Below are 27188 nucleotides of genomic sequence, written 5' to 3'. Positions count from 1 at the left end.
TTATCTAACCAGACCTCAGTGTTCTCTTTCCTAGAAAGTAAGGTATACATGTAATGAAGAGAACACTGTTTTCAGGAAGTAGTAGCTAGTATACAGTTCAAACAATAGTTTATTTTGAGGATAAATGAGTAATTTCTGCTAAGGAAAAGGGGAATAGTTTGGGGCACATCTCTGCATAGAAGAATTTAATTCTTTTAACTACAGGGTGAAGATTAAGAATATGTTATACTGAAAAAAATACCTCTGAAGGAGAGAGAGCCATTTGTCCTTTTGTTCTGGAGAACTGCAATCAAAGAAAACAGGAGAGAAAAATTAAACACATTACACATTTATGCTAACATATCTGAGACCATCAATCCAGACAAAATATCCACAGCCTGATACTGAGGGAGCTGCCCAGTACGGCAACTCTGGCATAACGGCGCTCTGAAGAATCTGCGGGTAGAAAATCCCCATCAGGAAACACTATGCAGAGTTCTATTAAAACCTCCTGAATCGATCCAAGACAGGGCCGTTTTCTTACTTTATGGCTCTTTTACAAGCATAACTCTTACGGTGGAACGAGTATTTGATCCGGAATCTAAACACCTGGTTTTCAAAAACATATGCAAGCTATCTGATCATGAGTGAATCACTTCACATCTCCAAGCTTGTTTCCACATCTGTAAAACTGGGCTAATTGTCTCAGAGTGTTTTTGTAGCTTTAAATGCCATACAAACAGAAAGTATGCTCAATTTGAGATTAAAGAGAAATTTGGCATATTGATGGAAATATCTTGGCCCAGAAACCAGTTTCCTGTCGGGAAAAGAACTATTTCTACATATAGCAGGATTTTAATTTAGTTAATTAGTTCATAGAAAACCTATTCTTAATTACTACAATCTTCTAAGATCAGCTCATTTACAACTAATTCACTCTTAATAATTTTTCTGAAGTTACTGCTACATTTAATTCTTAAACTTGAAAATAATTCAGTGCTTATTTCTATACGGATGGTCTTGTTACTAGCTTTTGAACCATATTTCTAATCTTAACAAAGTTGGAAACCCTTGTTATTTTCTTGTTCCAGAAAAATACACTCAACAAGTATTTGTAATTTGTTTCTAAGTCTGTTGCTTAGCAATTCTCTCCATACACAACTCCCAGGATTGGGCATCAGAAAGTACACTATATCTCTTTTACCAACCATCCAATTTTCATCTCCCATAGTTCCTTACAAACTCTTAATGTATTCACCCTTCCTAAACAGAAAATTTTCTAGGTTCATTTGTGTCAAATCTTGGATTTATTTAGGAAAAAACTGTGTTGAAAAATAGGTGAGTTTTCTTTGAACCTGTGAACCTTTTTCAAAGCAGCTAAAGAAAATTGCCCCTTTAAAACACTTAGTATTTTTTTAACTCTTTATTGACGTGGAAGATACACAGAAAAAACTGTGTAACGCTTAAGTGCACAGCTTGAACATTTTCCACAAACTGAACACACCCGCATGACTACAACTCATATTATGAAATAGAAGATCACCTCGGGAGGACTGCTCATGCTCCTTTTCAGGCACGAGTTCCCACTATTCTGACTTCTAACAGAACAGTAGAGTTACATTTTCTTTATTATAAATGTAACCAGATAGTATGTACAATTTTGTGTCTGCCTTCTTTCATTCAACACTACGTTTATGAGACTTATCTATATTACTGCATGTGGTTTTAGATTGTTCATTCTCATTGCTGTACAGTGTTCCATTGTTTGAATATACAGCACGTGGTACTTCAAAAATAAACAATTTATGAAGTGTGTCAGGCTAACTCATTGAGATTGATTTATGTAGTCTTCTTGTGTTCTCCCCTTTCTCCTACTCTGTGCAAGAAGAATCCAGAACTTCTCTTTAGTGATTCTTAAGGCCTTTTTACCAAACTAAAAACAAAAGTAGTGCAAAATCAAGGTGATCTCAGAGTTTTATCAATACCTAAGCTTATCTGGTAAGAGCAGGAAGAGGACAAAGCAGGATATCTTAGAGAAAGAGAAAAGGCAAGGCAGGTTGGAAAGAGACCCTCAAATTTGGGAGGGGATGGAGTCTGTTACCGCTGAGAGTGAACAGGGAACCATATGTTACTCGGCTGAGATGCCTCAGGAAAGAGAAAGACCCCACAGGAAATGACTGTAAGCAGCAACCAGGGAGGCCTGTTCCTGAGTTTTTATATCAGCAACAATACCTGCACCCCACATAGGGCAGGAATCAGAGAGTATCTCAGAACCTAAAGGACACAGAAAAAGATGTGACCACAACAGGCTAAAGGTCAGAATCTTTCACCTGTTTGGAAGACATCACAGAAATCTGCTGGCACAATGGAGGCTCAAGGTGGGTTTTCATTCAATCTATAAATAAACAGGCTTTTCTTGCCTTCCTGAGTTTGTAGACAAAGATTCATACTAGGTACTTAAGTTAAAATATCATTGTTCTGAGTCCTCTTATAGACAGGTCCTTGTCAGATTTCGGTACTTCCTGCATATTTGAACAATGCTCTCATTTTACTGTGCTATTATCTGTAACATCAAGGTTCAGTGCCTGCTCTTCAGGCAGATATAGGTTTGAGAATCAGGGTACAAGAGCTCCTTCTGGCCATTGTTGAGATGTGATGATCTATTGCATGGCCTAAGGGAAAGCATGAAAAGTTCACATTTATTATTTGCTCTTCCTCTAACTTGACACAATTGGGAATTCCTCACTGATTTTGGCAGTTGTCAGTCTCAGATTTCAAAGCTATTAGTCTTTACATTCTTGGTTTCTTTATAGATATTACAGTGACTGGCAAGGAGAACCTGCTTCTTGAGCTGCTAGTCTGATGGCGTTTTAAACTGATCATGACCTAGATTTTTCTTAATATTGATGGATATATATCATTTCTGATGTTCTTCATATACCATGTCTGATGTTCTTCAACCATTCCTTAAGGTTCAAGCTTCCCTCTGATATAATTTTGCTTCAGGTTGAAAAACTTCTGTCTGTGTGTTTTTTGTTTTGTTTTTTTTTTTAGCAAAGTTCTGCTGGAATAAATTCTTAGAGTTAAAAAAAATCTTTACCTCGCTTTCATTTTTGAAGGATATTTTTGTTGGATATAGTTTTCTAGGTTGAAAGTTTTTTCTTTCAACACTTTAAAGATGCCATTCCAGTCTTCTGAAATTGCCATAGTTTCTGATGAAAAAGCCAGTGAGGCACATTATTGTTCCCCTATATATAATGTGTTGTTTTTCTCTGGCTGCTTAGAAGATTTGCTCTCATCTTTGGTTTATAGCAGTTCGTCTATAACATGACTAGATGAAATATTCTTCATATTCCTGTTTGGGGTTCACTGAGCTTACTAAATCTGTACATTTGTATCTTTCACTAGGCTTGGGAGATTTCTAAACTATTATTTCTTCAAATATTCTGTCCTATTCCCTCTCTCTCCTCTTCTGGAGTTCCAGTTACATGTACATTGTATCTTTTGGTATTTTCTAACAAGTCTCCGATGCAGTTTAAATTAAAAAATGTCTGTTTTAGGGGTGCCTGGGTGGCTTAGTCAGTTAAGCATCTGACCCTTAATTTTGGCCCAGGTCTCAGGGTCGTGAGATCAAGCCCTGCATTCGCTCCATGCTGGGTGTGGAACCTGCTTAAGATTATCTCTCTCTCTCTCTCCTCCTCTGTCTCTCTTTCTCTCAAATAAATAGAAAAGTATATAAATTTTAAAAAAATGTCTGTTTTCTCTATTCTTCAGAATGGACAATTTGTATTGATGTATCTTCAAATTCACTGACTCTTTCCTCTTTCATTTCTATTCTGCAACTAAGGCTACATAGGGGATACATATATAAAATTTAAGATATTGTAGTTTTCAGTTCTAAAATTTTCATTTGGCTCTTTTTTATATTTTCTACTTCTCTGCTGAGAAATCTTTTCATTCATTTCAGCTGGCTTTTCCTTTTACCTAGTGAGCATAATTATAAAAGTTGGTTTAAAGTTCTTTTCTGGTAATTCCAAAATGGATCATTTCAGGATTGGCCTCTATTGATTATCTTTTCTGGTTCTTTGTATGTGAAGAAATTTTAGATTGTATTCTGGACATAATGAATATTTTGTTTTAGAGACTGAGTGCTGTTATATTTGCAGTGTTGATGTTTTTGTCATCAACAGAACTACCTTGATTAGACTCAACAGCACCTTGGTACAATTCTTTTAGCCTTAGTCAAGTTGCTTTGAGTCTGCTCCATGCATGTCAGCAATCAGTCAGACACTCGGGTAGAATCTGTATACCAAATCTGGGGTTTCCCTCCTTTGATACTCTCCTTTTTGAGATTTCCTCCCTCACTTTCTTGTAGCTGTGGCTGACTCAGATTCTGTTCTCTGGTTGTTTGGCCAGAAAGACTGGGGGTTTCTGTTGGTTTAGTTGCCCTGCACCATAATATGACTGTAGCCTGCCCTCGGGCCAATGCCTTAAACACAGGAAACTCACCCCATGCTGGTGCCTCCTTCCAAGTTTCAATTCCTCTCCAAAATCTGCCAACTTGTGTTCACTTTGGAGAACCTTTAGGTGGTGGTGGTTGTTGTTTGTATTTTGCTCAGAGTTTACAGTTGTTATCTGTAGGGTGGTCAGTCTGTTAAGACCTCACTCTGCCATACCAGGGCCAGAACTCTTCAACAGCTTTTTTTCTTAAAATAATCGTTTAATTTTGAAATAAGTTTAGACTTTCAGGAAAGTTGCTAAGATATACAGGGAGTCCTTGGATACCTTTGACTTTTCAGTTTCCTAAAGTTATCCTCTTACAATGGCACACTTGTCAAACTAAGAAACCAATATTGGTACGTTACTATTAACCACGTTTGTGACTCTTCAGATTTTGCCAGTTTTTCTATTAATGTCCTTTTTCTGTTCTAGGACCCAACCCAGGATAACAGATTGCATTTTTTTGTCATGTCTCCTTAGTGACTGTTCTAGGACAGTTTCTATGTCTTTTCCTATTTTGTTTTCTGTTTTTTTTAACCATGATAATCTGGAGAAGTGCTGGTCAGTTTAACCAATAGAATATCCCTCAGTTTGGGCTTGTTTGAAGTTTCTCTCATGTTTGTACTGGGGCTATGGGTTTTGAGGTGGAATAACACAAAGGTGAATTGCTCTTCTCATCACATTCTATCAAAGGCTACATGGCATCATAAGTGATGTTAATTAACCTTAATCATTTGGTTAAAGTACTAAACTTCTTGAAGAATACAATGTGTGTAAAACTTGTTTCCACATTTTCACTTCTTAAAACAAGTTTCATGGAAACTTTTGAATTAAAGACATCATGTATGGGCCACCTCCAGTGGCTCAGGTGGTTAAGCATCTGACTCCTGATTTCAGCTCATGTCATGATCTCAGGGTTGTGAGATCGAGCCCTGCATCAGGCTCCACACTCAATGGGGAGTCTGCTTGAGGATTCTCTCTTTCCCTCTCCACACTGCCCCTCCTGCTATTCTCCCTCTTAAAAAAAAAAAAAAAGACATAATGTAGTTTTGCCCCTTACTAGGTATTACTTCCTTTAACCTATAACTCCAAGGAGGTCATGCAACAGAAAATGATACTATCTAGAGAAATATGTCATGGAAAACAAGATATGCAGAGAATGATACAAACATATATTTCTTCCAAGTAAGTTCTTAAAATCTTGTAGTAGGCCAATAATGCATAATAGAATTTAATGACATGCCTGTTTTTATTAGAAGATTAACAACTTGGAAAATTTTAGTTATCTGGCTTTAGAATAATGCCTGAGGTGTCTGGTGGTAGTGGGGAGGGAAGAAACTGAAAGAAAATCATGTGCATGTGAACTCTAACTCTTTAAGTGTAAAACAAACACTGGACTTGAGCGTGCAGCTATTCAAAATCACAAGTGTGAATTTTGATATGCTCACCCTGACTTGAGAAGTGCCAATTTAGCATGTTCAGGATAAGAGTACAGAGAATCTCTGTTTATATATTCTCCAACTGTATCCCAGTCAAGGGGTGAGTCTTAGGAAACTAACTTTCACTTCCTGAGGCATAAATTTGCTTTTGATGGTCACATCTCTATGCCAAATCAGAACCTGATGTTCAGTTCAGGCACCCCATTATTTTATGGCATTAACTTTATTTCTATAATTAAAAACTATTTCTTTAGAAAATTTGGGAGTATAGGGGGACCTCGGTGGCTCCGTTGATTAAGTGTCTGACTCTTGATTTCGGCTCAGGTCATGACCTCAGGGTCGTAGGATGGAGCCCCACACTGGGGGGGGGGTGTCTACGCTCAGCAGGGAGTCTGCTTGGGAGTCTCTCTCTCCCTCTCTGCTACCCCCTCCACTTGCTCTCTCTCTCAAATAAAGAAAAAATCTTAAAAAAAGAAAATTTGGGAGTATAAAACAGTTATTCAAACTTAATTGGACTGTTTTATAAAATTTTTCAGTAAAATTCTATTTCAGAGGGTTGAAAAGACCAATTTGAAAGCTCACTATGTAAAACAGAATCTGAACACCAGGGAAGGAGAGGCTGGAGTGTGGTGGCCCCAGAACTCTGACCACTGCTTCCTCTTCCACAGGCCCTAGGTGCTTCAGTAGAGCCCCTTTAAAAATTACTGGTCAAACCAAGATAAACAACTCCAAGGTTCTCAATATTTACCAGCACTCTCCAGACTTTAATAAGAAGCTCTTGGGGAGAAATAAGGCCTACAAGTGTCTTTATTCAGGGTATGTCAAAAGATGTTACTGACTTCAGAATAACTCAATCAGAATAAAATATTTTCCTTAAAAAAATCAGAACAAAATTTGATTAACACTTTTCTTTCCATCCTAGAAATTACCTAGTTGAGTTTATTTAATATGTCAATACAGGAGAAGCTATGGTTCTTACCTGAAAGTGGCCACAAAGTTCACTGTGGGCCAGCCCAACACAAAGGATTTCAAGGTATTGGTGTTGCCTTCTCCCACTTCATCCACACAACTTGCTGTCCACATGTCACTTAATTTTATCTTATTTTTTATCTTAAAGTTGTTGTTATATCTAGAAAGATAAAAACCAGACAAGACTTCTTGTTATTTTGTTTCTTAAATTTTATGAGAGCTTCTGTACATGTGATAAGATGACAGTTTTCAATAATCATAGGCAAAGAATGTCTTATTCATTGTTTGTAACTTCAGTGCATACCATAGGAAACTGTGAGCTGGTTGGTTACCTTTGGTCTGAAAAGGCCTTTGAAACATTTGGTGTATTAGTCCTCATGCTTGTGTTTATGGGCAGCAAATGGCCATGAACTGCCTACTTTATTTTTCTATGTTGAGCATTGCATTTGGATCAAAAATCTAGTTTTAAATTTACTGCTATTCTAAAAAATGCGCTTATTATTTATAATTTGCTTACAAAAAAATTTGAGTGGCTGAACAAAAGATAAAAGTACACACTATTTATGAAAATGTTTATAAAATTTTCACTTTAGGAGAGATAGATGTACTTAAAAATATTAACTGGAATTAATTAGAGGAATTTTCAATGTATTTCCAACTGAATGATTATAATATTTTCTAGTCTTTACAAGCAAAGTTTAAATTTCCATTCATATCATTTTCCCTTATATTCTGACTAAAATTTAAAAACTATAGCCTAAAACAGACCCTAACCGAAACTGGGGGGGGAAAAAAAGAAGTAGGAAGTACTATACCTAAGTGGAGTTAACACACTTAATATTTATCTCCAAAGGCCAAGAAGTTGATTTACTTTAAGTTGGCAATGAAATTGCTTTTTTGGCAATTTCTACCTAATCTCCCTTAGAACCTGATATTGAAACCATGATTATCTCTTGACCTAAATTCACAGATTTAATGCTCATAATGGGCCCGAGAGTTAGTGAGTTAGAAGGCACCAGGAAAGCTAAAGAGAATGCCCAGGGAAACTTGCATACTTCCTACCATTCAGAACCATTTGTGGAAACAGAAAAAGCTAACATGAAATCAAAGATACTTCAAATGGCAGTATTCCTAAGACTCCTTCATGGACTATTTAAAGCCAGAACTGTTCAGTAGGATTTATAAAATGAAAAAGGATCTTACAGGAACTACGCATGAAGGATAGTCTCAATTCAAAGCTTCATTTATACTTCCTATAGGGCACATTTCATGTAAGTGTAATAGGAAAGAGCTTTGTGGCATAATGTCTATGTTTCATTTCAATATTTTTCATTCTGTTGCTACAAATCTTTAGATTTTTAAAAATGAAACAGACTCAATTGAAGATAAAATTATTTCTTTTTATTTTCTTGTTAAAAATCTTATTTTTTGATAGTGACTATTTAGGTAATATAAAACTGAAACGACAAATCTTTTGGAAAGTAAGGCATGTTCCCATTTCTCTTTTTACAGTTTGTGTTTCCTGATGCAGGTTTCTCTCTATATCAGACACTTCAGGTACCAGGTGGGAACTTTTCACATTTATTGCCCTGGAAAAAAGTCATTGCAATAATTCTTTCCCTAGATCAATAAATTGTCAAGATTATCCACCTCCTGATATAAGAAGTTAATCTAAACATGTAAACAATCACTTCCTTCTATTGGCTAATATTTACTGGGAACTTTCCAAGTGGCTGTCAGCCATTCTGGTAAACACTTTATACATGTTATTTAGTTTAATTCTCACTTTATAGATAAAGAAATGGAGCCATGGAGAGATTTAGCTAAGTAACTTGCCAAAAGTCAAACAGCTTAACTAGCACAGCTAGAATCTGAACTTGAGCAGTGTTGACTTCTGAACTTATTTAATGCTCTTAACTACTATGTATCTATAAAAAGCCTTGGATATTGTTGGTCTTATAAAGCACCTGGATGGAAGTTCCCTTCAGCTTTTCTATTTTCTGCCTTTCAGCCTTTTTTTTTTTTTTAAGTTTTATTTATTTGAGTAATCCCTATACTCAATGTGGGGCTTGAATTCTGGACCCTGGAGATCAAGAGTTGGATACTCTTCTGACTGAGCCAGGCAGGCGCCCCCAGTCTTACTTTTTTCTCTCTCTGTACCTACCTACAAGGCTTTCTGATGAGACTGTTTACTATGGAGGTGGAGAGGAATCTCATAAACACTTATGTCCACAAAGATAAATGGAGTAGCTTCAAAATACTTAAAACCAGTATTAAGTAAAATTTTATATTTAGTCCTGGTGTCACAGTGTGTTTCTTCACATGTTTCACACTCAATTTCCGGTAGTATTAGACCATTTTAATAGAAATTTAAAAGTATGAATCTAATGTGAACTGGCTGAAAAAAACACAAAATAACAACCCAAAAAGTAATTCTTTATTTCCACAATGTAGTCCCTTACTACAGGTTTATTAAGATGAGAGATCTATTTCCTTATTTTCCTATGTTCTAATCTCTATACTGGAAGGAATCCCAGTGAACTGTTGAAATACACAGGATTCTAGGGAGATTTCCCTCCATTCAAAGATGGAGATGTTTTACAAAGTATGTTTGGAGTAGAGGACATGGTGTTTTCCACAAGTGTCTGATGGTAATTCTACTGATAATGAGTAAATAATCAGAACTTTTTTTCTCTTCATCTTATTGACATAAATAGAACTCATCATTATTTCCTTACTTGCTCAGGAAATAAAATATGAGAAAGTGGAAGCTTAAGAAGGTATAAAGTCGCTATAGTCACTTCCTTTCAGTAAATTCCAATAGTTATTGACAGAATATTAACTTCTTTCTAAATATTTTGAAGTTTTTAAACATTATGTTAAAAAATGAAAAGCCATAATTCTATTGGAAAAATAGCTTTTCATTTAGCTTTCTACTGAATATCAAAAGTGGTCACAAAGGTCCCATTCAGTTTTAATATTTATTCTAATGAAGTATGGAAAAGGACAATAAACTCAACAGAATTTTAGGTAAACACTGTCAACATTCAGCACAATGTGAATAAAATATCTTAGCCAATAAAAGGAAAAAATTAAAAACCCTTTGCACTATTTCACTCACTAAAATCCACTTAGTTTCACTAAATAAATATGGGGCAGCTGGTAATCAGTTATCCCACTTGAATTTATTTCTATACCCATCAACCTACGGACTGAAAGCAGTTTCTAAATGGAGCCTGAAGATAAGCTGAAGTAATATCGAACTTAATGTAGTAAATTTGTTCACCAAGTACATGATTAAACACTCACACATTTCAACAAATTAATGATCAAGGGTACAACCCAATCCTCCATTGAAGTGACAGGGAAGACACAGGTTTAGTATTACAAGGGACTAGTTCTTCTGGGTTGCTGTTTATTTCAGGAAAAAAACATAAAGTTCTTATTAAGGATCTGTGAATGTATCAAATGTTATCTATCAGAATGACCATATAATGATAAATTCTCGGCAACATTTTTGCAAGGTGGCAGTATTCAATAATAATGGTTACCTTTTCAAATCTATATGTCCTCTTTACCTCAAGAGTCTTGGGCTTATTATTCCCACCTACTCCCCAAATTAACTTAGATCACTCACACTTTAATATCCCCCCAAAATGTAGAAAGTACTTAAAATAACCTTTCATGAACTGACTCTCTTAAATAAAAACAGAATTAAATCAACTGTTAATAGATTTTGTCATTCATAAAAACATTTAAGTAGACACAGAGTTCTTTCAAAAGCAGTATGTGAAAATAAATGGCATACATCTTATGTGAGAAAGGGAGCAAGTCAAAAAGTCAGCTCTACAAGTAAATGATGGGCAAAGATTTGGCATATATTTAAAACAGCAATTTTCTAGTGCTAAAGAAACTATCTTTATATAAAAGGTTTTTCAGCAAAGCACTACATGGGTTACATAAAACCACTTAGACATTAGCAAAAATCAGAACAATAAATGACAGGTAAGAAAACAAAACAGGTAAGAAAACAAAAGAAATAATGACAGGAAAAAACATCATCTAAAAAAGGTGAAGGAAAACACTTTCCTACATAAGAACTGAATATATGTTACAAGTAAAGAGTCTCTAAGGTCCTAAAGTCCAGGAAATGGATTATTAAAATAAATTTTTGTTGTTTGCTTATCTACCTGCAGGCTGAACACAAAACTAGGCACATAATGGGCACAACGGGGGAACAGCACAAAGGGCCAGCCACTGGAACTAAGGCCTAGATTAAAACCCCAGCTCAGTCATTCCTATTTTATGACCTTGGACAAACCCCCCTGAGTCTCAGTATTCATTATCTAAAACAACTCTTGTCTTGGAGGATTGTTAGGAAAATGTAATAAGATCTCTGTCATTCTCTTATCATTATACCCAGCATAGAGAACCCACCTAGTACATTTTAAGTAAGGAAATGGCAACTAATCTACATTAAAAAATGATTTGTTCCTCTATCAATAGCATATAGCTTCAAATGGACTTAGTACAAAGGCTTGGAGGGAAAGAATTTCCTTTCTATATATTCTTTATAACATCAAATCTACTTCCAAACCTACATTGTAGGCATCAGCTATATTCAAAACATGTTTTAAGCTTTGCCTGATTTTGAGTTTCATTCCACTGTGGCTGGAAAAGATATGTGGTAAGATTTCAATCTTACCAATTTTGTTAAGACTTGAGACTCACACTGTCAGAATGGCTGTTATTAAAAAAAAGAACCCAAAAAACAAAGCAAACAAACCAAAACCAAAAAGACAACAAATATTGTTAAGGACATGGAGAAACTGGAGCCCTTGTACACCGCTGGCAGGAATGTAAAATGGTGCAGCCACACTATGGAAAACAATATGGAGGTTTCTCAAAAAATTAAAAAAAGAAATATTATATGATCTAGAAGTCCCACTTCTGGGTATTTATCAAAGAACTGAAATCAGGATCTTGAAGAGATACTAACATTCATGTTCAGTGCAGCACTATTTACAATAGCCAAGGTGTGGAAACAACCTAAATGTCCACGGACAAATGAATGAGATAAAGAAAATGTGGTCTATACACACAACAGAATATTATTCAGCCTTAAAAACGATGGAAATCCTTCAATCTGCCATAACCAGGATTAACCTGGAGGACATTATGCTAACAAAATACACCAGTCACAGAACAAACACTGCGTGATTCCACTTATTTGAGGTATCTAAAATAGTCAAACTTATAGAATCAGAGTGGAATGTTGGTTGCCAAGGGCTGGGGGAGGGAGAAAATGAGGAGTTGCTAGTTAACAAGCATAAAAGCATAAAGTCATGCCAGATGAATACATACTAGAGATCTGCCATACAACACTGTGATATTAGTTAACACTACTGGATTGTACACTTAAAGATTTGTTAAGAAGGTAAATCTCATGTTAAGTGTTCCCTAAGGAAAAACCCCAACACATTCTGAAACCATTTTCTTATTTTTATCTTTGCCTCTAACTTTCAAAAAAAATATATCAATAGTTCACTAAGCATTCTATATAGTTTCTTACATAAGTAGTTAGATCCTTTTACTCATCGCATAAGAAAGACTATAATGCTATAAAAGCAAACAAAAACTTTCTATGGAGGAATTTTATATGAAATCCATAAGAAAAGGGGTAAGTAACAGAGACAGCAGACTCTGAAGTAAGATGGACCTACGTTCAAATGTGGGCTCAACTAATCACTACCTTTGGGATCTTGGTGAAGTCACTTAACTTCTCTGAGTATCAATTTCTTCTGTAAGAAGAGAAAAATAATATCTGCCTAATAGAACAGTTATACAGGTTAAATTCTCCAGAAAAATACCTAACATACAATAAGATCCAAATAAATGTGAGGTCTCTACTGTTATTAACCCCACTCATACTAAATATCCTGCATTGCGAAATTAGAATTTAGCTGTGCCCATGCCTTACTTATGACATGGTATAACTTAGATGTGCGAGTGAGGATAGCAGAAAAAAGTATTTACTATGCTCTAGTGACTAAAAATCTCTTTGATGGCACTGGATTATATTGGGTTTGACGAACAATGAAAGTGGGGGATGGGGCAAATAGCAACCACCATGTTCGAGGCGGAGTGTTAAATGCACGGGCATGTAGTATTGAGTGGAAAGTAAATTCTTTTGGTTACCTCTCAAGTATACTACAAATATGTGTGTCTCCTTCATCTAACTGCCGCTTCCCCAGATAAAGTCCTCATTGTGTTTCATCAGAACTACTATATGTATTCTCCTGTCCAGTCTCCTTGCTTCTCTACTCATGCCTACCCTCTAATCCATTATCTATCAGAGCCAGAAACAAGATCTTAAAATATGAACTGCATTATAGTACTCCCCTAATTAAAATCCCTTTGAATAAAATCCCAACTCCTTATCACAGCCTTTGTTACACCTGGCCTCCAAGATGGTGCCTAACGATCCTTGCTTCCTGATATTCACACCCTTGCATAGTTGTCTTCCATGCTGCACTAAGTTTGGTCTGTGTGGCCAATAGCATACGTCAGCAATGACGGTATGCCACCTCCAAAATGAGATTACGAAGGACTGTGGCTTCTATTTGGGGTGTTTTCTTGCTTGCCTACACTCTATCTCATACTCTTGGATCTTCCACTTCGGAGGAAGCAATGCCATGTTATGAGCAGCCTTGTGGAGACACCCACATGGAGAGGAACTACAGGGTCTGGCCAACAGCCAGGGAGGAACCGAGGCCTGCCAGCGTCCACATGAGTGAGCGGGGAGGTGGATTCGCCAGCTTCAGTCAAGCTGTAAGAAGATTACAATCCAGTCAACAGCTTGACTGCAACCTCGTGAGGACCTGTGAGCCAGAACCACCAGCAAAGCCATTCCTCAGTATGAGATTTCTCAGTGTGAGATGAGTGTTCCTGAGTATGAGATGTTTGTAGTTATAAATGGTGGTTTTTGGGTAATTCGTTAGATGGGAATAGATAATACTGCTGACAAGGTCCTGATAACCTGGTCCTTGTCTATTTCTCCAACCTCAATTCATATTCTCTTCCTGCTCATTATGCTCCAGTTACAGAGGCTTTCCTGCGGCTCCTTCGAAGGGCCAAGCTTTTCCCACCACCTTTGGATCTGCTCTTCCCTCTGCCTGGAATCCTCATCCTCCTAGTATCTGAATGGCTGGTTGCTTTTCAGCCTTCAATTATTTTTTTCCCCCCGACTATTCCTACCTAACATATATCCTATATTTTACTTCACCCTGTACCCAATTTTCTTCATAGCAAAAATCACAATCTGTAATTTCTTCTACACGTTAGAATAAAAGTGCCAAAAAAGCAGGGACCATACCCAACACATTCTGTACTGTATCCCCTATATGTATTCAGAACATGGCACAGAGTGGGACCCAAATGAACACTTATTGAATGAATAAACAATTGAAACTATATTTTTTTTGCAAAAATAAAACCAAACCATAAAACTAACTTTAGATATTAGTTATGGCAACAGAGGCCAGACATTCTTTACAGTAAGCACTGAATAGAAAGGTTATTTTTGTTAGTGGGAATGCAATTTTATAATGATAACTGGGAGAGGGTTTACAGTAAACTTACTTGATTTTGGCCACAACAAACAAATCATTGAACAGGAAAAGATGCCGCTCCTGCCTCTGCAAGCCTCTTTTGAGTTCTACCCGGCCATCAATTAGCAGAGTCCTACTGGAGCACACAAATGAGGAGAGAAATGTACAAGTATCCACGCTGGCAGAAGGACTTTCCCTGTAAGAGATCAAACACCACAGATCTTTAGTCAAATGATCAAATATAGGATCAAGTTCTATAAAATTATAGCTTCAAGTTGGTCAAGAAATATAAAGTTCTCTGTATCTTTTTAATGCAATGGCATAGTTTCCTAATTGGTCCTTCAGTCTTTCTCTATACAGTGGTCTTTTACGTGTCATTATGAAAATTTTCAAACACAAAGCAAAGTTGTACGTTTTATAATAAACACACACACACACACATATATATGCCAACCTAGATTTTACCATTAACATTTTACTGCACTCGCTTTATCATATATCTATCCAACTATATATCCTATTATCTATTTAATAATCCATTCCGTTTTTGGCATTTCAGTATAAACTGTATACAGGAGTAATTTCTCCTTAAATACTTTGGCATCAACACCATTAACTAAAGCTCAATATTTACTTATAATTTTAAAAAATGAGTGTACAATGAAATGCAGAAATCTCAGGTTTTAGTTTTTAGTTTTAACAAATGTATTCACCTGCGTCTAAAATTTTAGTCTAAAATTTTATCAAGTGAGGAACATTATCATGTTTAACAAATGTATTCACCTGCGTAGTCTAAAATTTTATCAAGTGAGGAACATTATCATGTTCCCCTTGTCCTTTCTCAGTTTTATATTTTAGCTGAAAATGGCTTCTATGTATTGGCCTCTGGGTTTTTTATTTCTTCACTGCAGGCTGAGACCATCAGCTCAAAAGTATACTGGCACCAAACTTACATTTTTACCCACCCGATTATTTTAAAAATCACCCAAACGAGCAGATTTTTAGTGTTTGTAGCTTGACTGCTTTGTATATGTCACATAATGACACCCATATCTGCTAGCCTTGGTAAGACAGAGCCTAGTGATCATAGACTCCAAGTCACTGCTGCCCATTAGAGTTCTCCGACCCAGAGATTCCCTGCTGTGCTACCGAGCTATATCCCCTCCATGTGTAAGATCCAGGGACACTCTCTTCACTCTTCCTCACCTCAGGAGTTCCCTTGCCCTTCTCCCTTTTTGGATGGTGGTCCTTTGACCACAAACCTCAAGACAGTCTCATGCCATGAGTGACTTCCTTTCTCCTGCAACCTTGCCCAATGGTATCTTTTTCCTTGTTCAGTTCCTAAATCCCTCAAATTCCTTACAATAGTTGTCAATCCCCACCCCATCACCCTCAAGGTGACCACTCTTCTGGCTTTTTTTCCACTGAAGACTAGTTTCACCTGTTCTACAATTTCACATAAATGTAGCTGCCATATATACTTCTTTGTGTAAGCTATTTTTAAGCCAGCATTTACCAGTAATCCATTCCTTTATGCTGCTGAATAGTATCCCACTACATAAATATATCAAAGTTTGCTTATTCATTCTCCTATTGATGGGCCTGGGCTTTTTCTAGTTTTTAGCTATTATGAATAAAACTGCTATTAAACACTGTACTGGTCTTTTTGTGACCTATGTTTTAATTTCTCTTGAATAAATATCTAAGAATGGAACTGTTGGGCCACAGAGTAGGTAGATGTTTAATTTTAGGAAAAACTGCCAGTTAGTTTTCCAAAGTGGTTGTACCAATTTTTATTCCCAGCAACATTGCCAGACAGTGCCAGTTGCTCCACAACCTTGCCAACACTGGGCGTTGTCAGTCTTTTAGATTTTGACCATTCCAGCGGGTATATAGTAACATCTCATTATGACTTTAATTTGCACTTCTCTGATGACTAATGATGTTGAACACTCATGTTCTTTTTGGTAGTCTGTATATCTTCATTTGTGAATCATCTTAAAATCTTTTGCCTATGTAGAAAAATTAGATTATCTCTCTTTTTATTACTGAGTTATAGGAATTTTTTATATATCTTGGATACTCATCCTTTGTCAGGTATGTTTTATAAGTAGTTTTTCTTTGTCTGCTGCCTATATATTTTCTTGTGTTTTTGATGAAGTTTTAAAATTTTGATGGAGTCTGATTTATCATAATTTATCATTTCTGGTAACCAGAGAAATCTTCACCCATCCCCAAGTTAAAGAAGATATTTTCTAATGTTTCCCACTAAAATCTCTATAATTTCAGTTTTTACATCTAGGTATATGATCTCTCCAAAATTAACTGCAGCTTATGGTGTAAGGCAGGGGCTAGGGTTCATTTTGCTTTTCTATATGGATACCATATTACTCAGCACCATGTGCATGGAAGACTTTCCCTTCCTCAATGGATTGCTTTGGCACCATTGTTAAAATTACAGGAGCATAAAGCATGGGTCTATTTCTGGGCTTTCTCTTTTGTTCCACTGATCTATTTGTTAATTCTTATGCCAGATACACATTGTCTTATAATCTTATCTTCACAGTAAATCATGAAATCAGGTAGTATATATCTACCAACTTTTTCTTTTCTGAGGCTGCTTTGGATAATCTAAGTCCTCTGTATTTCCATATACATTTTAGCAATTAATAAAGATGAAGAATACAAGAGAGAAAGGCTATTGTGGAAGGGGAAGAAGAGATGAGCTCAGTTTGAAATTATCAGTGGACTAGGTGGTATGGAGAAATCAGGCAGGCAGCTAGCACTTAGAAGAGATGTCAGAATGAGATGTAGATTTGGTGATCATAGAAAGATAGGTGCATAAATACTATGGGAATGGCTAGAACTGCACAGGGACGGAGCGCAGAATATGAAGAAAACACCTCCCTGAGAAAAGATGTGATTTGAAGTGGCGGGGAAAGGAGAATCTGTGAACAAGGTGGAGGCTGGTGAAAAAGTAGCAAAAAAAGAATGAAAAGCAGTGGTGATCTGGGGTGCTGAAACTGGTAGAGGGGTAACAAGTTGAAGTCTGAAAAGATGTCTGGGAAAAAAATCAGTTGGTCATTAAGACCTTCAAGAAAATAGTTCCGGGAGATCAGTGAGGTTCTGCAGAACGTGAATAGCCTGGGGCTTGAGGAGTTAAGGAATGAGAAAGGAAGAATTGAAGTCTGGTACTGGTTATTTTTTAGCAGCTTAATACTACAAGGTGACTTTAAGAGGAAAGGCAGGAAGAGGAAAGAAACAATCAGCCCTGAAGGTAGGTGTTATTACCCCTTATTTTGCAGATTTGGAAGCTGGTGTTCAGAGCAGTTAAAATACACAGCTACTAAGTGAAAGGGATTTACAAGTAAGTATGGTTTCAAAACAGTACTTAAAAAAATTCCATGTAGCATTTCAAAAGGACAAGCATTTCATTCATATTGATTCATCCCTCATCCTCCCAGGCTAACTGAGCTTAGTAGTTTAGGACTTAATGGGGGTGGGGGAAGAAGTGGGCTCTTCCAAGCTTTTTTTGCTAAGCAGTGTGAGATGGTGACTTATTTGGCTGCCTCAGTTTCTGCATCTGTAAAGGCAGCTGGACTGGGAGATCTTGAAACTGTTTTTATAATTTGTATACGGGATTAAGTATAAAAACACGTACTCAAAAAGTAGAATTAACATTACTAATGAGAGGGAAATAGATAATGGATATGGTTAGCAAGGAACCCTAACCTACAGTTTATAAATACAGAGATAAGCATACTTGAGAGTCACCTCAGGGAAATAAGTCAGAGTTGAAATAAAATAAAAACCAAGAGACAGTAATAACAAAAATAGCAATAAGAACTGAAAAATGTTTATTAGTCTAATTTTTATAAAGGAGCTCAAAGAATAAGAATTTGTCAGTGTCTCCATCAAAGTATAGGGTCTAAAAGGCCATGGCCTGTCATCCCAAGTATCTGGTTCAGGGGATAGCCACAGTAAGCTGAGCTTCTCGGTCATCTATGTTTCTTGGGTTGGAATAGTATGGGTCACAGGGGCTGATCTCCCCTGGGTATACTACACAACTGAGGGCTCTCTGAGATAATGTCTGAGTGGTCAGCCATCCATTCCTCTGTTATAGTTGTCTTTACAGTGTGGTCCCCAACAAGCAGCATCAGCATCAACTGGTAACTTCTTAAAAATGCAAATTCTCAGGACCACCACAGACTTACTGAATCAGAAACTCAGAAGGGCTGGCTCAGCATTCTGTATTTTAACAAGCTCTTCAGATAATTCTAATGCATGCTGAAGCACTGCTGTCCAAGACTCTATAACACCTTCTGGCTCTAATGTTCTAAAAGTCTACAACTCCGTATTCCAAGTAAGTGTTAGAAGTCTGTATTTCTACTTCAGGTAAGGTGAACCTCTGAGAGGTGTTCCATCATTTCCTGTAGTTTTGGGGCTATAGTTAACCTCTCCAAGGAAGTGAATTCCATTATGCTCACTAATTACTAATTAAGCACATACTATGTGTAATTTAAAGAGATGTATAAGTGAGGAACAAAGACAGTAAACCAATCAGAGTCCTTTGAAAGAAAAGGGAAAGGGAGTTTCTCTAACTTAATACTGCAGATTGAAATTAAGCAGTGAGAAAAGGCCCATCATAGAGAAAACTCATTTCTTTTTCAAATTCTTTTGGGATGGGGAGTGGAAGGAGGCATAATGGCATCTTTTATTATGTAGTGATTTTCAAATTTATAGAAAAAGAGTGAAATTTCACTTGCTGTTATGAAAATTGGGCAAGGATAGGCTAGCAAGTAATGAATAGATGAAGGAATGATTAACACAGGCAGCATCCTACACAGCATTAGTTTCTCCATCTCCAGACAGAAAAACTTTGCAAGGAGAAAAGTCATCTTTTGCATTTAGGTTTTAGGTTCAATAAGTAACTGCTTTTTAATTATAATTATAAACCATCAGATAGGGGCACCTGGGTAGGGCTCAGTCATTTAAGCATCTGCCTTTGGCTGGGGTCATGATCTCAGAGTCCTGGGACTGAACCCCATATCAGGCTCCCTACTCAGCAAGGAGTCTGCTTCTCCCTCTCCCTCTGCCTCCCCCCCACAAGCTTGTGCTCTCTCTAATAAATAAATAAATAAAATCTTTTTTTTTTTTTTAAATAAACCATCCGATAGCAGTATGGCTTAAACTAGGGATCTTCAAACTATTACTCACAGGTTCCAACGGTAAATAGGTTAGGCTTTGAGGGCCATATGGTCTCTGCTGTCAACTACTCAGCTCTGCCGCTGTATCTCAAAAATCAGCCACAGATAATACTTAAATGAACAAGTGTGGCTGTGAGCCAATCCAACTTTATTTGCAAAAACAGGCTGCTTGTCTGGGCCATAGTTTGATGGCCCCTGGTTTAAACAATAGTTCTAAATCATTTAAATGCTCAGAAATAAAGGCTAATCTGAAATAATTAGGGAATTAGACTTTTTTGTTTGGGGTTAGTGTAGGCCAAAATTTAATTAGGTTATTTTTTTAAAAAATGTTTTGCATTTTAAAGCAATTCCAAAGGATTTTCATACATAATAACTAATTTTCCACCTCACAATAATACTTCCAAATAACTAGATTTGATGGTAGTGTGGGGAAGAATCCACAATGAAGTTAAAATATTTTTCTTTTTCAGTGTGGATTTATCAATGTACATGTCTGCAGTCTGTTATTTTGAGGATTCACATATAAGTATGGCAAGAGATACCTCACAACTTTAGCAAGCTAAGCATTGGTTAAAAAAAAAATACAACCAACATTCATGCAGTAGTCTGGAGTAAAGATAAACATCTCAGTACTCACATAATTTAAAATGAAAAAAAAATCTCTCCTAGAAGGAAACAAAAGCACAAATAACCTTTGTGTTTTTAAAACTACAATCTTAATCAGTGTTTCCTACTTAAAAATGTATTTCTCAATTATGTGACTCTGAAGTGTTTATTTTTATTCTGAGTGCAATGTAGATGTGTTTATTTTAGTCTTTTAGAGTATGGAAATGGGGAGGAGGGCAAGATTGTAACCTTCTATTTAGCCTTTTAATATAGCCTGATTAGGATTTATAAGTTATAATTAACAGAGCTCTAAAATGATCTACCAAATACAAGCTGAGTCTAAGAATTAACATGCTGCTGGTTTCTTATATATTAACATTCCATTTCAAAAAAGTTTGTGAAGCCATTTCTAAAAGGCAAAAAGGAATTTTAGAACCTTAGTAATTTTTTACTAAAATTAGATAATAGCTTTCATGAAACTTGGCCACAGTAATACCTCTTAATATTTATTACTAAGTCTCATTGTAAAAGCAAGTTTACTTTTAGGTACAGTTTTAGAGGTGGTGTTGCTTCATCTTAAATCACAGAAGAAACGAAACTAAAATTCAGAATATTTTTTGAAAATTTCTATGTTTATGAGTGATAATTAATTAGTAATTATGATGGCAAGTACGAGGTAGGATCTTGATAATCTCAAAGCCTAGCACATGGTCACCGCTCATTCCAAATGTTATCTCTTCCATAAAAATTTTCTTTCAATTGAACTCTTGATTGGTATCTCTTATCTGATATCTAGCACTTAGATCCTGCCTTGTACCTCTGAAATATTCTCATTCAGCATGTACTGAGTCTATGATCACCATATAAAAATTAATTCTTTGCTATAGTGATAAGGGTTGTCTTTGGTACGTGCCTGCACTGTACCAGGTGCTGGAGACAGACGCAGTCCCTAGTGTCAAGGAGTTAGTGTGACAGGTATATCAAACAAGTAACACAAGGGCAGACTAGTGAGGGAAGTGCAGTAAGAGAACTTCAAAGGACTGGGGGGCACAGAGAGGGGCAACAGTAGGAACCCCTATCTGAGACTGGATTGGTTAGAAAAGTTTCTTGGAGGAACCAAAGTCTTAAAGGATGGACTGATCACTGAAGGCTGAAGGGCAGTCCAAGTATGAAGAGCACAGCAACCATGCCTGGTGTGCTGCAGCAACTGTGGGAAGTTCCGAAGACCCGGGTGACAAAGGCCTGAGGAGAGGAGCAGCACATGAGGAAGGGACCATGTTATGGATGTTTTCCCCATCACATTTAGACTTTATGCGAAAGCACTGAAAGATTTTAAGCAAGACAAGGTGTTTTGCAATTTGTTGAAGAAAACAGATGAGGGCAAGCTTAGAGGAAAAGAGACCATTAGGAATTTACTGCAATAATCTTGGGCAAGACATGTCATGAACCTGTTGTTCATGAGATGGCAGTAGAAAAGGACAGAAGATACAGGGAAAAAATATCAAAGAGATATTAAAAATACAAACTGTGAAAATCTGCAAACTGATTAGTTATGGGGGTGAGATAAGAGAGAGAACTACGAAAAAAAATATAAATTCAGTGCCCAGCCTGTATTTACTTATTTTTATTTTTCATCCAACACATATCTGCTAAACATTTATATGTGTTGGCGAGGCATCGTGCTAAACGGTGAAGAAATGGGGTAAGCAACTTAGATTCATCCTCTAATCTTGCGAAACTCTGAGCCTAGCTCTACAATCAGCTATGGTCTTGACATCACCCATCATTTTGGCTCAGTTCCATTTGTAGCAGAGGTTGAAAACCACAGCCCACAATCATATTTTATTTGGCCCACCCAGAGGTTTCGAAAACATTTGGTTTTGAGTATCCAGTTCACCACATTCCCTCTCTTGCCACTTCTTTTCTGTTTACTGCACCTCCCAGGGACCTGAAAGCATTTAAGTCTGTGATTCAAGCCTTAGTGTTACTGTCTTTTAAACTAGCTTGATTTTTAGTTTTTTTTAAAAAATCATGATAAAATATACACAAAATAAAATTTACCACTTGAACCATTCTAAAATGTATAATTCAGTGGCATTTAGTATATGCACAGTGTTGTGCAACCATCACCACTCTCTGCTTCCCAACATGCTCACCATCCCCAAAGGAATACCTGGACCTCGGAAGCAGGTACTACCCGTTCCCCACTCGACCCAGTCCCAGCAGTGACAAACTTCTCCCTGTCTCTATGAATTTGCCTATTCCAGATATTTCAGATCCCATCATATGTGGCCTTTTGTGTCTGGTTCTTTCACCAGCATCATGTTTTCCAGGTTCATCCATATTGTAGTATCTGTCAGGACTTCATTTCTTCTCATCGCTGAATAATATTCCATTGTATGGATGGACCACATTTGTCGATCCATTCATTAGTAGATGGTCATTTGGGCTTTTCCACGTTATGACTATTGTGAATGGTGCTGCTTTACAAATTCATGTACACAGTTTATTTGAACATCTGTTTTTGGGTTTTTTTTTTTTTTTTGAGTATATACCCAGGAATGGAATTTCTGGATCATACAGTAATTCTATGTTTAAGTTAATGAGAAACTGCCAAACTCTTTTCCACAGCGGCTATACGATTATACATTCCCATCAGCAATGTATGAGGGCCCATACTTTTGACTCTTCTCTCTTTGGTCTCCACATATAATCATATTTTATCTTTTTTTTTTTTAAAGGCTTTATTTATTTGTTAAAGAGAGAGTGAGAGGGAGCACAAGCAGGGGGGGCGTCAGACAGAGGGAGAAGCAGGCTCCCCACTGAGCAGGGAGTTTGATGTGGGACTCGATCCCAGGACGCTGAGATCATGACCTGAGCTGAAGGCAGACGCTTAACCGACTAAGCCACCCAGGCACCCCCACATTTCATCTTCTAAGGATATTAGAATAAAATGAAAAATAAAATCTCCTGAGTCTAGATACTCACAACCTCTCCTATAGTGTGTAATGAACTCTTAACTGGACTCTCTACTTCTTGTTCTCCCTTCTTCAATCTATACTACTCACTTCTTACTTCTATCTCATCAATCTTCCTGATGCACATTGCCAATGATCAGGGCATGCACACTGTCTAAAGAGTCAGCCCAACTTATTAACTTAGCTTTCAAGTTCTAACATCTGTTTTAACCTAACTGGTTGAGGATATCTCAGGTTGGATCTCTCCATATTGCATGTAGAAGGTAACCCTTTGAGTCTTAAGAGAATTAGTCCAGAAGTAATTTAGAACGAAAGGAGATGACTACCGAAATGAAGCCACAAAACCCATCAACATCAAAATTTTATCTTATTCAGCAATAAAAATTTGTCCATTAGATATTCATCTCAAACAGTCAACACTAAAAGCACATTTTCAGAAAATCTAGTCTAAAGCAATTATCTGTTTTATTGACAGGATAAAACATGGGAAAGCCTGTTACACATCAACAGTCATCATCCAGAAAAAATTTCATTCAAATTACTGAAGAAAACTGTACATAGATGGTAACGTGATGTGGCTGTATGCAATTTGTGCTCTCATGCCCACCTCAGATTCACACCCGAGCTGCATCCCGTAGCTCATATCACACAGTCTGAACTCTGACTCGGTATTGTAGAATAGAGCTCAGTGATGATGTGGATAACCAAGATCAACATGAACGAAGCTGGACAAGGGTATGTAGAGTTCACAGAGAAATGGTTGGATAAACAGTGTAAGCAAGGCCTTAAAAGCAAGAAATACAAAAAGGAGAATTTTAAATTATCAAAATTCTGATCGGAACAAGCAGCATAAGTGATATAATGAGACCAACAATCTTATGCCAACAATGCTAATATTTAAAGAGCCAGGAAAACATAAACATTACAAAGCAAAGACAGAATAGCAATATGGAAAGAGAGAGTGAAGGACTGGGAAGGACACTGTAAGTAGTTATGCTAACAGTGCATGATCATACACACAGAGATATTGCTTCCAAAAAAGGGACTAAACTACAGAACTTCTTTACAGCCCTGACACAGAAGTTTGCCCAACAACAGCTATTAGGAATTCACTTAGTACAAAGCAGTTGACAAGACATTATAAAAAGAAAGGAGAGAACAAGACCACTGGAGCATTGTCTCTGAGAGTTTAAAAAAACAACAAAACAAACCAGTTTACATACAAATGATACACAATGATGTAAGCTCAAGTAGAGCAAAACCTGAGCTTTAGAACGCTGAACACTCCGGTGAAAATGGCAACTCTTTGAGAACAACTCTATTTGATTATGAAATAATCAGCAGGAGCAGAGAGATTCCAACTAAAGCCTGGAGAAAACTTTAGACCAATTTAGTCACTTACATGGCCTGTTGACTAAAAATACTGTATATCTTAATTATCAACTAAAATCAGTTTGAGTCATCTTCTTGAACCAGGTAAGAATGCTGACCATATTTAAGCTATGCAAGGAAGTTTCTGGGTGCAGTGATTCCAATGTGATATGGTTCTACGTTAGCTTGTTTACTGACGCAACAATGAACCAAGTCACCAATACGCTGGCTGGGTGCTCCAGTACTCTGACTAGTTTGGTTCAGGTAATAATGACGGTACATTGAAAAGAACAAAAGAACCGTACCTGATTAAAGGTAGCTCTAACTACAGTTTCTGGATCTGCTTAAGTTAAAAAATATCGCTGAATAACCTCTAGTTAGAAAATCTAAAAATATCATATTATATACCTGCAAACTAGAAAGTCCTCACAGCAGTACACTAAGGGAAGGGACTTAAGTCATCTGCCACCTCCAGCTCACTTAGGCCAAAATATTAATATTCAGGTTGATACATAAGTGAACTGATTCAATTAGTTGATTTGTAACTAACAGAGAAGAGTTACCTTTGATAGGAAACTTTAACTACTATTTTACCAAAATACTTACATAATGTATTTCAGAGTAAGAAAAAACCACACAATAGATACTTACTTTAAGCTTTTTTTTTTTTTCAAAGAAAATCACAGCAATGAGTTGAAGTGTCTTAAAGAAAAAACTCTCGAGAGGTTTTGAAATAAATTTTTGAGCACCTTCTTGGTCTTGATAAGTTCATTTCAAATTATGTCAGTTTGGAAAATAAAAGAGAAAATAATTTTTTTAGTGGATGCTAAATAGAAAGTTCAATGTTAAAGGAATATTTCAGTCGAATTTGTTGTTTTCTACATTGAGATAATTAAGCTATTTGATGAAGTTTAACCTTTATTTTTTAAATCCCAAATCATATTCCATATTTACAAATAATTTGCTTAGTCTCATATTAATGATTGCCTACAGTGCATTAAGCACTATTCAAGACACTAGGGATAAAAGTTAGTGAAGCAGCCAGAGGCCATGAAAGAATTCCACCTTTCATTCTGAGTCAGGAAGAGGGGATGGTTTAGACAGAGAAGTGACAGGACGTATATGGAGAACAGAATGGAGGAAGGCAAAATTGTAAGCATTGATACTTGCTTGAAGAAAATTTAAAAGAAAATAATAGTAATGAGTTAGCTGAAGTTCCTTAAGTAAAAACTCATTAGAGGCTTTCTGAAAAGTAGTAACTTAGGAGGGAAATCATGGTGGTTGGTAGCTGTGGAAGCGGTTGGATGTATTTCAAAGGTAGACCTTAACGGGATTAGATGACAGACTGATTACTGGTGTAAGCAACTGAAGGAGGGGTGGGGATAAGGAATTTGGTTTTGGATACGTTAAGTTTGAAATACCTATTAGATGTTAAAATGGAGATTTTAAAGCTATGAAAGAGATCAGGCCATCTAGGGAGTTAATGTAGAGAACAGATCAATTACTGAGCCCTAAGGCCCACAAACATTTATTAGTTTGCAAAGAAGGAGAAACCGGCAAACTAGAATGAACTGGCCGTCAGTAAACAGAACCAAGAAGCCCAGGGAAGAAGGGAGAGACTGGAGCATCCAATGCCAATGTCAAGGGAGATGATTTGATCATTGGACCCAGCATTATGGCATTCACCAGTGACCCTGTCAAGAAAAATTTTGGTGGGCATTTATGAGGAAATGATTCCAATCTGATTAACATCAAATTTTGGGGAACTGATGATTCTGCAGTCTCATTCCAACTTGTCCAAAAGCACATTCAACTTTTGGAAAGAAAATTGGTGAAAAGATGCCAAGTAAAATTGGAAACACACAAAAGTAGTATCTAAACCCAAGGAAGTGCTAATAAAATGGCCTTGGTCGTTAGTTGGGAGGGCTATTACAAAGCTCCAACACTATTCTCTCATTATAAGAGATAAAGCAACTAAGCTGAATAGAACATAAAAGCTATCTCATAATTTCATGTTTCAGAAACTTCTCCCTCAAAGTGCTAAGAAGTACTTTTCCTTGGATAATGCAAAATATACTTTCTTGTGCTTAGTGGCAGAAACTTCTATCAAACACTAGCAGTTTTTCATAAAATCAGTGTTTAAGTCAAGAATTAGATAATATGTTATAGAAAGATGTCAGAACTTTCTTTGACAGACATTTCAGTTTTTGAGAAGGATTTTTTTAATAATAATACTTTTTTTTATTATATTATGTTAGTCACCATACAGTACATCCCTAGTTTTTGATGTAAAGTTCCATGATTCATTACTCGCGCACAACACCCAGTGCACCATGCAATACGTGAGAAGGATATGTTTTAAAACTACTATGTACATGAAAGGTACTTGAATAACTAACAAAAAGCCTGGGATGCTGTCTCATTCAACCTTTAGGACTGAATAACCTTTCTGTCTACCAAACTCAGTCATATAGGTGACTGAATCCTTGAAAATAGAATTTAGAAATTGTTAAGGACACGAGTAATTAT

At 36.6% G+C, this 27188-nt stretch overlaps 1 protein-coding gene across 1 annotated transcript in view; it reads right to left on the bottom strand.

Annotated features, from left to right (window-relative positions):
* The window catches only part of ARHGAP20 (Rho GTPase activating protein 20), a 135947-nt gene that overhangs the window by 43623 nt on the left and 65136 nt on the right, over positions 1–27188 (bottom strand). The window contains exons 3-5 of the mRNA XM_045797738.2: positions 14529–14693; positions 6898–7047; positions 242–283 (exon numbers count right to left, since the gene is read on the bottom strand). Of these exons, the coding sequence (XP_045653694.2) occupies positions 242–283; positions 6898–7047; positions 14529–14693 (357 nt within the window). The remainder of the gene's footprint in view (positions 1–241; positions 284–6897; positions 7048–14528; positions 14694–27188) is intronic.

Source organism: Ursus americanus, chromosome 16 (genome assembly GCF_024610735.1).
Source record: "Ursus americanus isolate L20-20 chromosome 16, mUrsAme1.1.p, whole genome shotgun sequence".
Lineage (NCBI taxonomy): Eukaryota > Metazoa > Chordata > Mammalia > Carnivora > Ursidae > Ursus > Ursus americanus.
The sequence above is the reverse complement of the archived record's forward strand: the minus strand, read 5'-3'. Positions and strand labels throughout refer to the sequence as shown.